The sequence below is a fragment of the Erpetoichthys calabaricus genome, chromosome 2, assembly GCF_900747795.2.
Source record: "Erpetoichthys calabaricus chromosome 2, fErpCal1.3, whole genome shotgun sequence".
Taxonomy (NCBI): domain Eukaryota; kingdom Metazoa; phylum Chordata; class Cladistia; order Polypteriformes; family Polypteridae; genus Erpetoichthys; species Erpetoichthys calabaricus.
Window position 1 is genome coordinate 171528100 of NC_041395.2, and position 12722 is coordinate 171540821.

The following is a 12722-nucleotide window of genomic DNA, read 5'->3' on the forward strand; positions in this document are numbered from 1 at the left end:
TTGCTTGTACAAAGTGTGCAAGAGCAGTTCAGAATGCTAATATGATAAGTGTAAATTTGCATATTGGCAAAGGAGTTGCTTTCGAGAAAGTGGGTAAGTTTTGCATTATTTATTAATTTACATTTTTATATCTTAAAACAGGCGTGCTTCTGTTTTTTGTAAATAAAGAGCTTAAAATTCAAATGATTTATAACAGTGGAAGAAAAAGAATTCTTATGGAAATGAACAGTGGGTTGTAGTGTGCGGCCAGGGCCTTTGCCCGGCAGGGGCGCCTCCACACTGGGAGGACTGGGGGAGCAAGCATGGCCAGAGCGTTACCTCCCCCCAGGACGTTAGATGGCAAACCCCCTGTGTTGCAGCGGTGCTTCATGGCAGTTGGCAGTTGGAGTTTGGGGGGAGTTAGGGGGTCCTGCAGCAGGAGGTGCTGAGCCCTTATGGGCAGTTCTTCTGCCACACCCAGAATTGCTGCCAGAAATAAGTAAGCCTTATAAAAGGAGCCAGCAGCCACTAACCAGGGAGCCAGAGTCGGGAGGAGGAAGACTAAGCTTGACCCAAGGAGTAGAGAAGAAGGAAAAGAAAGAGGAAGAGTTATTGTTTGTGCATTGTGCTGTGCTTGGATTGTGTTGTTGTGCCTATGGGAAATGGGGAAGGCGTCAAATTCAAAAAATTTCAAAAATGCTTTGACTGATTTGATTGAAATTTGGTGAAATTGTAGATAAAGAAAACTAGCCAACACGTTTTTTTTATTTGTTGATATTTGTCGTTAAAAATACTGTAGCACAGAACATTCTAATGCACTGCGTTGCCTTTCGTCCACTGTGCTGACAGCGATTGCACAGAGAAATGGGGTGTGCCAGTTTATGCAAATGAAGGCTATCTGCAGAAGTGAAGTGAAAGAAGGGAAGTTCGTCGAAATTGAAAGAAGATGTGTTTAGTAAGTGTTATAAAGCTAAAGTATTTGCTAGGCTCTGTGGCTGTGAGCATAGTCAATATTGTGCAACTGATCCAGTAAGAAAGGTTTTTAATACTATGTATATTAGCCCATGGTAAAAGAAAAATACAAATATTGTATAAAGAAAAGTACTTTACTATGTAAAGTTTTTTACATAGTATTTCTGATATATGTGATTACCAACAGAAATATAACTGAGGCTCACTGACTTGAAAAACACAGCTAGTAAACTATAAAATACAAAAATTCTCACTGACACTATAATGCACTGTACATTTGCTGTGTACACATGCATTCCATTCATACACTTCAAAACACATTTCTTTTGATGAAGGATGCAAAGATCAACAGCCCACTCTAACGTTAATTACAATAAGTAATCCTTGGCATCTCCTTGGATAAGAAAATTCATTAGGATTGGGTTTGTCATCATTTATTAAACAACATAGAATATTCACATTTGGAGAGATTGTCAAATGAAAAGCATTGTACAGAATGTTGTAGGATAAAAAGTAAAAATTACAAAAAAATACAAAAACGTAAAAGCCAAGTAAAGTCCTATAACATACGTAAATTGTAGCGGCAATAAATGTCAATTCATCCATTTACTTAAAGTCAAGGACAGCGGACATTTATCCCATTAGCATTAGGAAGAAGGAAAGGACTAACCCTGGCTGTGGCAGCTGTCCATCATACCATCACAGTCTTAAACATGGCCAACTCACTTACATCGGGGTCAATTTAGCACTATCAATTTGATGAAGAATTAAACAAAGGTCCTGTAATATATTTACCATAACATCAATGTATAAATGTATCTACTTTGGCACACCTATTCACATACAGGACAAACATACATAAATACATACATACATAAATAATCTGGAGCCATGTCCCTCTGGCTAATATTTGCCCAAAGCTGTAATCCTATAAAAATCCAGAATGGCAGTGAAGTTTTTCTTTTTCTCTAACTCCATTGCCATCTGGCCTGTAGCATATCTTATTACATAACCTAATGTTTGTTCATTACTCCTTACTGCGCTGTACATGAATAATTAGTATTTATGTGCTGATTACTCTTAATTGTGTAATTCTATTTTTTCATAGTCTGCGAAGCGCTATAATTTGCAATAAAAGTGAATTTAATATGAAATGTGTCCTTTAACATCTGGTCTGCTAGGTGATTTGACTTTAAAACTAAAAACTTATACAGGTTTGCATCTGCTTTGGTTTGAAAGTATTGATGCTGTAGATTTAAGTTCTACAAATACATATAACCTAATTGTCTTACTGGTATCGTAGACAGAGCTGGCAGACCTGCTGAACAGCTTCCACTTCCATGTTTTCTGGCCTAGAATCCAAAAAGGTGGAATATTCACAAGGATCTGTAAAATAGCAAAATTATTATTTTGTTTTATCATACTATTATTGTAAGTTTTTTTTTTAGCATTTTTAGATAACTAATTGGATACATTCGTAAATACATAAAATATTGTAAACTATAAAATAAAAATACAACAAACAACTTATCTTCATTTAGGAAAAGAAAAATCAATCTCTTTATCTACTATACTGTATGTCTGCCTATTGTGAACAGGTGCCTGGAAGACAATAGATTAACAGAGGCCAGAGCTGAGACAGAAGGGAAAGTTTTCAAGGAAGGAACCCAGAAACAGAAGTGTACTTTTGGTTATCCTGATATAAGTTATAACTGCCCTTGGCCTAGGGTGACCTGCCTCTGCAGGATGCATTCTGTTTGTTACAAGATGATATTTAGCACTCTCAATTACTTTTTTAGAAAGCTGGAGCAGTGTTGAAGACGTGTAAATAGTTTTATATGTGAATTTCAGACTTGAAAGATATGCTGAAAATGAAATAATGGGGATGTCAAACTAAAATACCATTGTGACTGCACTCCATTTGTACTTGCTTAGATTGATAAACACTGAGCAGAACCTGTTATTATCAACATTCCATGGGTACATTTTTTGAGCAGAAGTAAAATTTCTACAGAGTATGGGATTTAAAGTCAGTTGACAGAAATAGGTATTAACGCTTCATCTAAACAGTTTAAATGCACAAGATACTATAATGTAAGAGAAATCTCATGAGCACAGGCCATTCAGCCCAACAATATCTTGTCAATTTTTGTTTACATAACTTTTGAAAAATATCATCTAGTTGAGTTTTCAATGTTCCCAAAGTAATACTACACACCAAGATACTTAGTGTTTTCATTAAAGAACCATTTTAAGGCAACCTTCATAATGTAAACACGTCAATAATGTTCCTCTTATTGTCCTCCAAGTTACTGCTATTATTAAATTGCAATAATTTGTCTATAAGTATGCTTATTGATTCAGACCCTAGATATAGCATTATAGAAATCTTAAGTTTTTATTTCTGCAAGACAATACTTACATTCTATACGCTTGTATGTGCTGTACCACTCATACCTGACAAAGTGGAGACAGTATATGTAGAAATGGCCTGCATATTTGACACACGTTACAAGTGAATGAGATCCAAATGGAACACAGATTAACTTCTAACAGTGATACAAGATAAACAGAAGGTAGCTAGGCAAATGAAAGGGACAGTAGATAGAGCTAAATTTAGATCTTTACTGCAGCTAAACTGGGAAATGGAATTTGGCGTTGAAGCAATGTATTACATCATTTTGTCTTAGAAAATTATGGAGTTCTCTACAGTGCTTTAAACATTGCCTAACTTTGGCCAAGATTAGATTAATGTACATGAGAAAAATGCATATATATAACTGAAGGTCATTTGTCTAATATAACTAACATACGTGCCTGCTAAGTTAGCAAGTTAATATTAAGTTGTAAAAGCTGTAAGTGCCTATGAATTAGCATTTGGTTAAATAAGTGTGAAAGTTAGTTTTTGTGTCTGTAAAACCACTTTCAAGTAATTTTGTTTCCAAATAAGTTATAAGTGAATGTGAGTCAAAATAGCTGGAAAGTTGATCTGTTGTTGTCTGTGAAGATTCTCAGTCATCCAGGTGAAATTATCTGGTAGTTGAGTCATGGCAACTTGACTTCTTTCTTGTTAGGTAGATACATTTCACTGCTCATCCAAGCAGCTTCGTCAGTCTGAGGAATGTTGTTAGAGACCACAATTTTATCCTCTAGGTTAGTTTCACTTCATACCTGCCCTAATTAGGCTCATTGAGTAAAACAAAGGAAGGGGGAGATGTGGATAGATGTAACCGTCACACCTTTTTTAACAGCCCCTCCTACCCCCATAGAGTGGGTTGTTAAGAGTGGTCCACCTGGTGGAGATGTGAATTGGGCCTGATTTTCCTGGGGATGGATGAAAGGGCAGCATGATAAATTGAAGACAGGTTATGCCTAAGGCCTCCACCTCTGTTGAGTGAGGGGTTGTTGGCTTGCATATGCAAAGCATCCCTCACCCCTCTCTTAAACCACTTGTCGTCTCTATCCAATATCTGGATGTTAATGTCCTCAAAAGAGTGTCCTTTGTCCTTCAACAAAATGTCCTTTAACCATACTGCCTGCAGACAAAGGAAGATGCACTGTTGTTCTAAACACTGCAGATTACAATGAAAAAGTAATCTCACTTTGGAGGATAAACACACATATGAAAAACTGAAGAGGGACCCCACCAACATCTACAAAAAGAAAGTGATAGACTGCCTGAAACACCTTGAAATGGAAAACCCCATTGACAGGGAAACCTATTAACGTTTATATCCTGGGGAGGCCACCCCCTGCCTTTATGGCCTTCCCAAGATACACAAGGAAGGAGCCCCCCTCAGACCCATTGTCAGCAGCATTAACTCTGTCACTTACAACATTGCCAAATACCTAGCCACAATCCTAGCACCTTTAGTTGGACATATGGACCACCACATCCACAATTCAGAGGAGTTTGCTTCCAAGATCAGGGAGCTGAAACTAGATACGGATGAAACCATGGTGTACTTTGACGTCACATCTCTCTTCACCAGCATCCCCACCACTGCTACATTAACAACTGTAAGGAGGAGACTGGAAGAAGACGGCACCCTCACAACCAGGAGCAACCTTAACCCAGATCAAAACTGCTTGCTTTTGGATCTGTGTTTGAACACCACTTACTTCTCGTACAGAGGTGACTTTTACAGACAGAAACATGGCTGTGCCATGGGTTCCCCAGTGTCACCCATTGTAGCCAACTTGTACATGGAAGAAATGGAGGAGAAAGCACTCAACTACTTCCCAGGGACGACACCGACCCACTGGTTCAGTTATGTTGATGACATCTGGGTAAAGATCAAGATCCGGGAGGTACAGGCCTTTACAGACCACATTAACTCAGTGGACACTAATATATAATTCACCAGGGAAGACTCCAAAGATAACCAGCTGGCTTTCCTGGATTGTGCAATCATCATTGGCACTGAGGGAAAGCTATGAATAGAAATCTACAGAAGACCCACCAACACTGGCCAGTATCTTTTGTTTGACTCACATCACCTACTACAACACAAACTAGGAGTCATCAGGATTCTACACCACAGAGCAGAGAACATCTCCACTTCCTCAGAAGCTAAGAAGAAGGAAAACAGGCATCTGAAGACAACCCTTAAGACTTGTGGATATCCCAAGTGGGCCTTTAACAAGGCAGTATCTTGTTCCAGAAAAGGACAACGGTACAGTTGGAGTACCAGGACCAATGGAAGAACCTGGTTATTCAATACATGGTTGGTGTGTCCGAAAAGTTAAAAAGGATTTTTGGAAAATACCACATACCTGTCCGCTTTAAACCCACTAACACACTGAGACAGAGACTCGTCCACCCCAAAGACTGGATACCGAAACAGAAGAGCAATGTAATATATGTCGTTCAATGCAGCGAAGAGTGTCCTGAACTGTACATTGGAGAGACCAACCAGCCACTACACAGGACGATGGCCCAGCACAGAAGGAGTAACATCTCAGGGCCGGAATCAGCTGTGTACCTCCATTTCAAGGACAAAGAACACTCTTTTGAGGACATTAACGTCCAGATATTGGATAGAGAAGACAAGTGGTTTGAGAGAGGGGTGAGGGAAGCTTTGCATGTGCAAATCAACCCTTACTCAACAGAGGTGGAGGCCTTAGGCATAACCTGTCTTCAATTTATCATGCTGCCCTTTCATCCATCCCCAGGAAAATCACACCCAATTCACACCTACACCAGGTAGACCACTCTTAACAACCCACTCTATGGGAGTAGGAGGGGCTGTTAAAAAAGGTGTGATGGTTACATCTGCCCACATCTCCCCCTTCCTTTGTTTTACTCAACGGGCAGGTGTGAAGTGAAACTAAACTGGAGGATAAAATTGTGTTCTCTAACAACATTCCTCAGACTGACGAAGCTGCTTGGTTGAGCAGTGAAACGTATCTACCTAACAAGAAAGAAGTCCAGTTGCCATGACTCAACTACCAGTTGATCTTTTGTTGCATTGGACTGTATCTGTGAGAATGGGAATCCATGTGCATTGCTGTAAATGTTAATCTGACAACATTCAAACTAAAGAGATCTAAATTACAAACAGTACAGCCTTCACTGCCCTAACGGTGTTTACACCTTGTTTCAAGATGGTAGAACATAAGAAGTTTGACAACAAGAATAGACCATTCAGTCCATCAAGCTCATTTACTTAGTTAATACAGTAGCTAGGTTTTTCCAGACACCTTTTAAAAGTTATCAAGATTTGTTTCTGCTTCAACTGCATGGCACAGTAGTTCATTTTAGATTTCCATAGCTCTTTGTGAAGTAAAGATGTGTTACCTGGCCAAATTCCTAAATACATTTACTATATATAAATGTATAGAAATGTAAATCTGCTGTATCCAGTTTATTGTTGCATTTGAGACTTTTAAAATAATGTATTAGGTTTCACACAGCCTCATCTACTCCACACTAAAGACGTTTAACTCCAAGCTTAATAATGTAGAATATGCTCTTTAAATCTGAGATGTACTTGGTTGTAGTGCTCTGCACAACTTCATGTGCTGCTATATCTCTTTTTGTACCATGGTGAACCAAACTGCACATGATACTATAGCTTTGGTCTCATATATAGTCTGAGAATATTCAACATGTAGTATTATAGCCAGGGTTTGTTCTCTGGCTTGTCTTTATTTTATTGTTTATTATCATTTGTTATTTATGAAGTATTGTTTTTCATGTGTTTGTTTTGCTTTAACGCAAATTTTGTTAATATTGTTGTATGTAAATAATGGTTATTTATTATGTAGTGTGTATTGCTGTGTCAAAGTTATATTTCTGGCATCTGAAAAATTGGTTTCTTGTTTTGGCTTCTCTAGCAATGGTTTTTCAATTTCTCTTTTGATCTTTAAAAAATATTTTTTTATTCTCAGTTCTAGTGTCTCATAATAATCTAACCTTGCCTCCTTTTTTATGCTTCTCTCACATTTGAAACATGATGAGGTAAGCTGATTTCCAAAACACTGAATCAAAGGTCAGCACTAGCCCTATCAAAATGTAGGTCCCAGGGCACTGATCTTTCACTCAGTTTTTCCAGGTCATATGGAATAGCCACAGTCTTCAACCATTTTGTGACCGCTTTTGACTTTTAAATGTCAGTGCTGTCGAAATGTAATCTTTACTCAAAGGTACTTCTATAAAATATATTTAACTGGCAACATTTATCCGCCTTTATCAAGTTCTTTAAGACTTTCCACCATTCCACCAGTATTTTTGAGAAATCATGAAATGTGAGGTAAAGAGGCCTCTCTTTTGAATTGGAATAAATACGTAGGCTGCAGTATAAATGGTGATAAGATTCAGGCATTGGCAAGCAATAAAATGGAAGTGCTGATATGGTTTCATTGAATGGCAACTATCTGGAAACTGGAACTGCGATAAAGGTATTTCAGTGTCATTTACTGGAAACAGGTAGATGGCCAACTTAAACAGTCAGATGATATGAATGACCCTTTTGGGTTGTAAGTTAAAGTTGAAGATATTTCAGTCTACATCTTGGTATTTTACAATCTGTGACTCAAAGTGTTTTAGAGAGAGAGAGAGAGAGATACCTTTAAATCATTCACCAACTGCTTCTAGACATTCACAACAGATTCATATAGAATAATATAACAATGCAAAACAATAACACAGTCTATGAAAGAAAAGGCTAATCCGCAGTATGGAGAAATGTGACATCAGAAATCAGGTAAATGGAGTTTATGGACTGCACTCATCATAAATACTCTAATTAGTGCAGTGAATGCAGTATTTGAAGATTTCTAAACTAATTGCATCTTTCGGCTACGATACTGAAATTTATGTCATTGTGAATGTCATCCTCATAGATGCAATGTTCAAAGGCCAGCTGAGTGTCAGCTTACTTTAGAGTTTGCGTTGTATCATTTGTTTGCTTTTATCCTGCTTGTTGGAGTGACAATCTCCCGTCTTCCAGGGGGTCAGTTCCTGAAAGCAAGACTAGTATGAAATCCTGTTAAAAGTAGGTTGGGACTCACAAATGTCAGGCTAATTCTGTTCCAGAAATCCTGGATTTAGCCACACTTGTGTTTCTAGAACAGATAAAGCCAGAATTATGTGATCTGTGAGGACAGAAATGCAGCTAATGCCGCTTTTTGGAACGGACGCAGGATTTGTCCGCTCCAGAAAGAAAGATGGTTGCTGGGGCAACCAATGCCCTGAAACTAAAATGCAAAAGTGCAAGTTTAACACGAAGAATTAATGCTTTGCAGTCTCAAAAATTAAGGAGCAGAGCATTCAATCATAAGATTACAGATTAGCTGTAAATATTCTGCCACAAATGCTGATATCACCTGCATTACTTAAGAAGCAGAAAAAGCAAGTGAAATTTAAAAATGTCATGCCATTTCTTGAACAAACAATTGACTGAAGCACAGCTCCTTTGCCAAATTCTGTCAAGAGAAACATATCCAGACAAGAGAGACAAAAGAGATGAGACTGTAACCAGATAAGAGAAACATAAGCAGACATTCTGTCATGCCCAGAGAAGTGTCTGCATGAAAGTTGCCATTTTACATCCCCAACTTTTTTTTTTTTTTAAATACTACCTGCTTGCTTTGCTTGCCCACCCCATCCCATCCCACCCTCCTGGGTGCGCTACACTCCAGCCACTTTGCGTCTCTGCTGCTGATGTTGTCAAGGGGGAGGGGGGGTGTTGGCTAATGAGTGCAGGCTGAGAAGATGCGGTCTGATCAGCTGCTGTCTTTCTGCTACTGCTGCCTTGCTGTATGTTCTGCTTGTCGCACTGCGCGTTGATCATTTAAAAGCCTGTACAACAGCTCTCCTTGTGACATTAAAGTGTCTCTTGCGGGACGTCAGATTGTCTTCCGAGAAGATCACGTATTGTCTCCTTCCAAGCCTTCCATAATTTTTTTTATAATAGAGAGACAGCTTTCTCCATGACATTCAAAATATCACTGTGTGGCGTACGGCCAAGGCCCTTGCCCAGCCAGCATGCCTCTACCCTGGAAGGACTGGGGGATGGAGCGTATCCATTGCATTACCTCCCACGGAGCACTAGGTGGTAGCCCCCCTGGGTTGCAGCAGTGCCTCAGACTCCCACAGTGCTCCATGGGAGCTGGAGTTTGGTGCAGCCCTGTTGGGTTCCGTGGACACCATCAGGGGGTGCTGCAGTTGCAGCTGAGCCCTTGATTGCAGTACTTCCGCCACACCCGGACGTAGACCAACGAACAACTGGAGCACTTCTGGGTGCCTCATAAAGGGAGCCAGCAGCCACTACTCTGGGAGCCTGAGTCGGGAGGGAGAAGACAAAGCTTGCCAGGAGGAGTGGAGGAAAAGAGAGAGAGAAAGAAGAGAAGGAAAAAGGAAGAAAGAAAATTGCACTGTGGTTGTACTTAACTGTGCTGTACAGGTGGGAAACGGGGGAAGGCATTTCCCATAGGAAAACAAAGAAAAAATAATAAATGTGCCCTGAACTTGTGTCCTGCATCTGTCTGTGTCAGGTTTGGGGGGGCAGGAGCGCCCTCTACAGGCCACACACATATCAACAAAATGACAGCAAAAGTGAACCTAACACACACAATCACATGCACACACATAGACTGAAATAAATACCCACAACCAAACATGGATTTCAAAGTTACAGGTAAGGCAATCGAATTTAAACATCTGCGGCATTTCTGTGTAATCATGACTGATAACAGACTTGCCAGTGTAACAAGCTCCTCACCTTAATCCCTTCTGCGAAGCCCCTCACCTTTTAAAGTAGAAACCTGTGAAGACTCCGCTCTACTGAAAAAAACTAACATGCTTATTCATGCAGTTTCAGTTTTGGGGTACTGTAATTGAATATGGCAATGATATTACTTGTGTATTGTATTATAGTAAAATTTGGGCAATGGCTTTTACGATTGACAAAAGCACTTCTTAAACAATTTTTAAATTCCCGTTTATCCTCTTGCTTTTGCTTATTTAGGTAGCTTGCTGTATGGCAATTGTAGACATAGTATTCCTGGCAGATGTTTACTCCAGGATTCATTTTGAGATGCATGACTTCTCTTTCTGGAACAGACCGCAGGTTTCTAAGATGGTGCCACCATTGAGAGATCACTGCCACTATCATTGTGGTCACATGCATTAATGAGCAAGACATGCATGAACTTAGAAAAAGTTGTGTAGTGTTGCAGCAAACATTTTTTCCAATGAAAGGAGCTTTGAAATATTGGAGAGTTTGTCAGCTTTTCTGATTATTGAACCAGATGCCATCTTTATGATGTTTGTTCAGTTATTGCTTGCTTTGTTTGCACACAATGCAGAATTGTTTGAGTGCTCATTGCTTTTGTGTGCTCCAGTTAGTTTGCATAGATGATGTGCATTGTCTTTAATTAATTATACATTGTATATTTTATGATTTTTGACAGTGTGTTCTGGTTAAATGTTTTGGTTACTGACCGCTGCTTATTTTCAAATAATCCCCTGCCAAGCTCTTTCAGAAAGATGTTAGCTGATCTCTACTAATCTCTTATCAAATTCTCTCAAACTGAGCTTTTCCCATATTCAAACTGATGAAATTTAATCATTAATTTATCTTTTATTTTGTTTGCTGGCATGTCCTAATTATTTGTTAGGATCAAAGCAGGCTGACAGCTAATGATGTGATAGGATGTAGTCACATGATCTTGGAGGCCAATTTGGGACTCTGTATAAGGAGCCCTGGAAGGATGGCCAGTGCATGTGATCTGTTATAGAAAAGCCAGATTATGTTCATAACTTAGTTGTCTAAATATTTTGAAATACATTTTTCATCAGTATTTGAATATTTTTGAACATTATTTTCCTTGTATTTTTAGCAGTATTTTATATGTGTTTTGTACTTCAGTACTATTTGCCTTTTTACAATTGTTTGAGTATTATTGCAGGTGTCCTGCTGACTGTGCAGAATCAGAGGTTGAAACAAGCTCCTTCAAAATCTAGATAGTTCTGATATTTAGTTTCTTTTATCAAGTTAGTAATTTTGAATGACAGTAATTTTAAAGTTCTTTCTGTCTTTAGTTTTTTGTCTGTACATCACTGTTAAAACCTTGGAATGTTTAAACAAGCTTTTTTTGTTCTTTTTTTTACAAGATAGTTGGTCATGACATTATTTTGTCCAATTAAGCTTCCTTAACAATTTACTTCCTGCAGTGTATTTGGTTCTAATTGAGACATATCCCAGCTCTCCTTTTTGCACTAAAGCATCTCAGTAGTATATTATTTGTGACCTTAACGAAAGGAATTGGAATGATTCTGAGTTAACAGGGGAAGAAAATAACTTTTGGCAGCCACATGCTGTCTGACTAAAAGAAGTACTATTTACAGTCTCAAAAAGGCTCTTGCTATATTAGATTATGCTATGGTACCAGATCACCAACCACGTCAGATCATCTAAGATAGACATCAAGAACTGAGAGATGGCTGTAATGGCTCCAGTCTGCCAAATGTAAAATTAATTTTTAAGTTTAGAGTTTCCACTGATTCACTGCTTTAACTAATTAGGTATCCTCTTGCTATTCCAGTATTTGGTGAAGTGCACATATGCATCTTTACAAAGCACACTGCCCCACAAGCCTTCACCCTATGATAACTATAGAAATTCTTATTGACTCACATAAGAAATCTGTATATACTTACAGAACATAAATTAATTATTACCAGCAGCTTTATAGACATGTGCAGCAGACATTCACCTTACCAGATGCTGCCATAAAAGAAAGAAGTAGAAAGGAGATAAGAAAAATTAAGAAAAGTTAGAGGCAGCAAAACTCAGAATGGACACAAGATTCTGCTAAAGTAATCAAGATACAGCAAATTTGCTACTTTTCAGACTGATCCGTACACTGTGGTATAAAAAAGGGACATGTTCTATAGTGAAAGACAGAAAAAGAAGGTCATCACATGTTTAGCTGGTTAATCAGTGGGTACCAAATGCATTTGAACAAGCAATCTAAAATTCCAGATGCAGCATCCTGGGCATAACCAAACAAACAATGAGAGGCTGCAATTGTGCACTCATCAACAGCAGCTTTGACTCTAACAAGTCAGGAGATGTTCAGATCAGCTGAAAGGCAGACAGTAGTAAGAAATGATCAGATACAATTCCCTTCTTATCTCTATGTTAGGGCTTTCCACACCTAGGCATAAGTTTTGTTCCTTTTGATATGGCATATACATGGTTACCTATGATGTCATTAATAGAAGAAGTAAATTTAATTCAGGAAACACACTTCATGTACTT

General features: G+C 38.6%; 1 protein-coding gene across 2 annotated transcripts in view; it reads right to left on the reverse strand.

The window, feature by feature from the left end:
- zgc:103559 (Allantoinase, mitochondrial) overlaps positions 1–12722 on the reverse strand; it is a 62692-nt gene that overhangs the window by 23559 nt on the left and 26411 nt on the right. For both annotated transcript variants that reach the window (XM_028794773.2, XM_028794774.2), the window contains exon 6: positions 2244–2337. In XM_028794773.2, coding sequence (XP_028650606.2) covers positions 2244–2337 — 94 coding nt within the window. The remainder of the gene's footprint in view (positions 1–2243; positions 2338–12722) is intronic.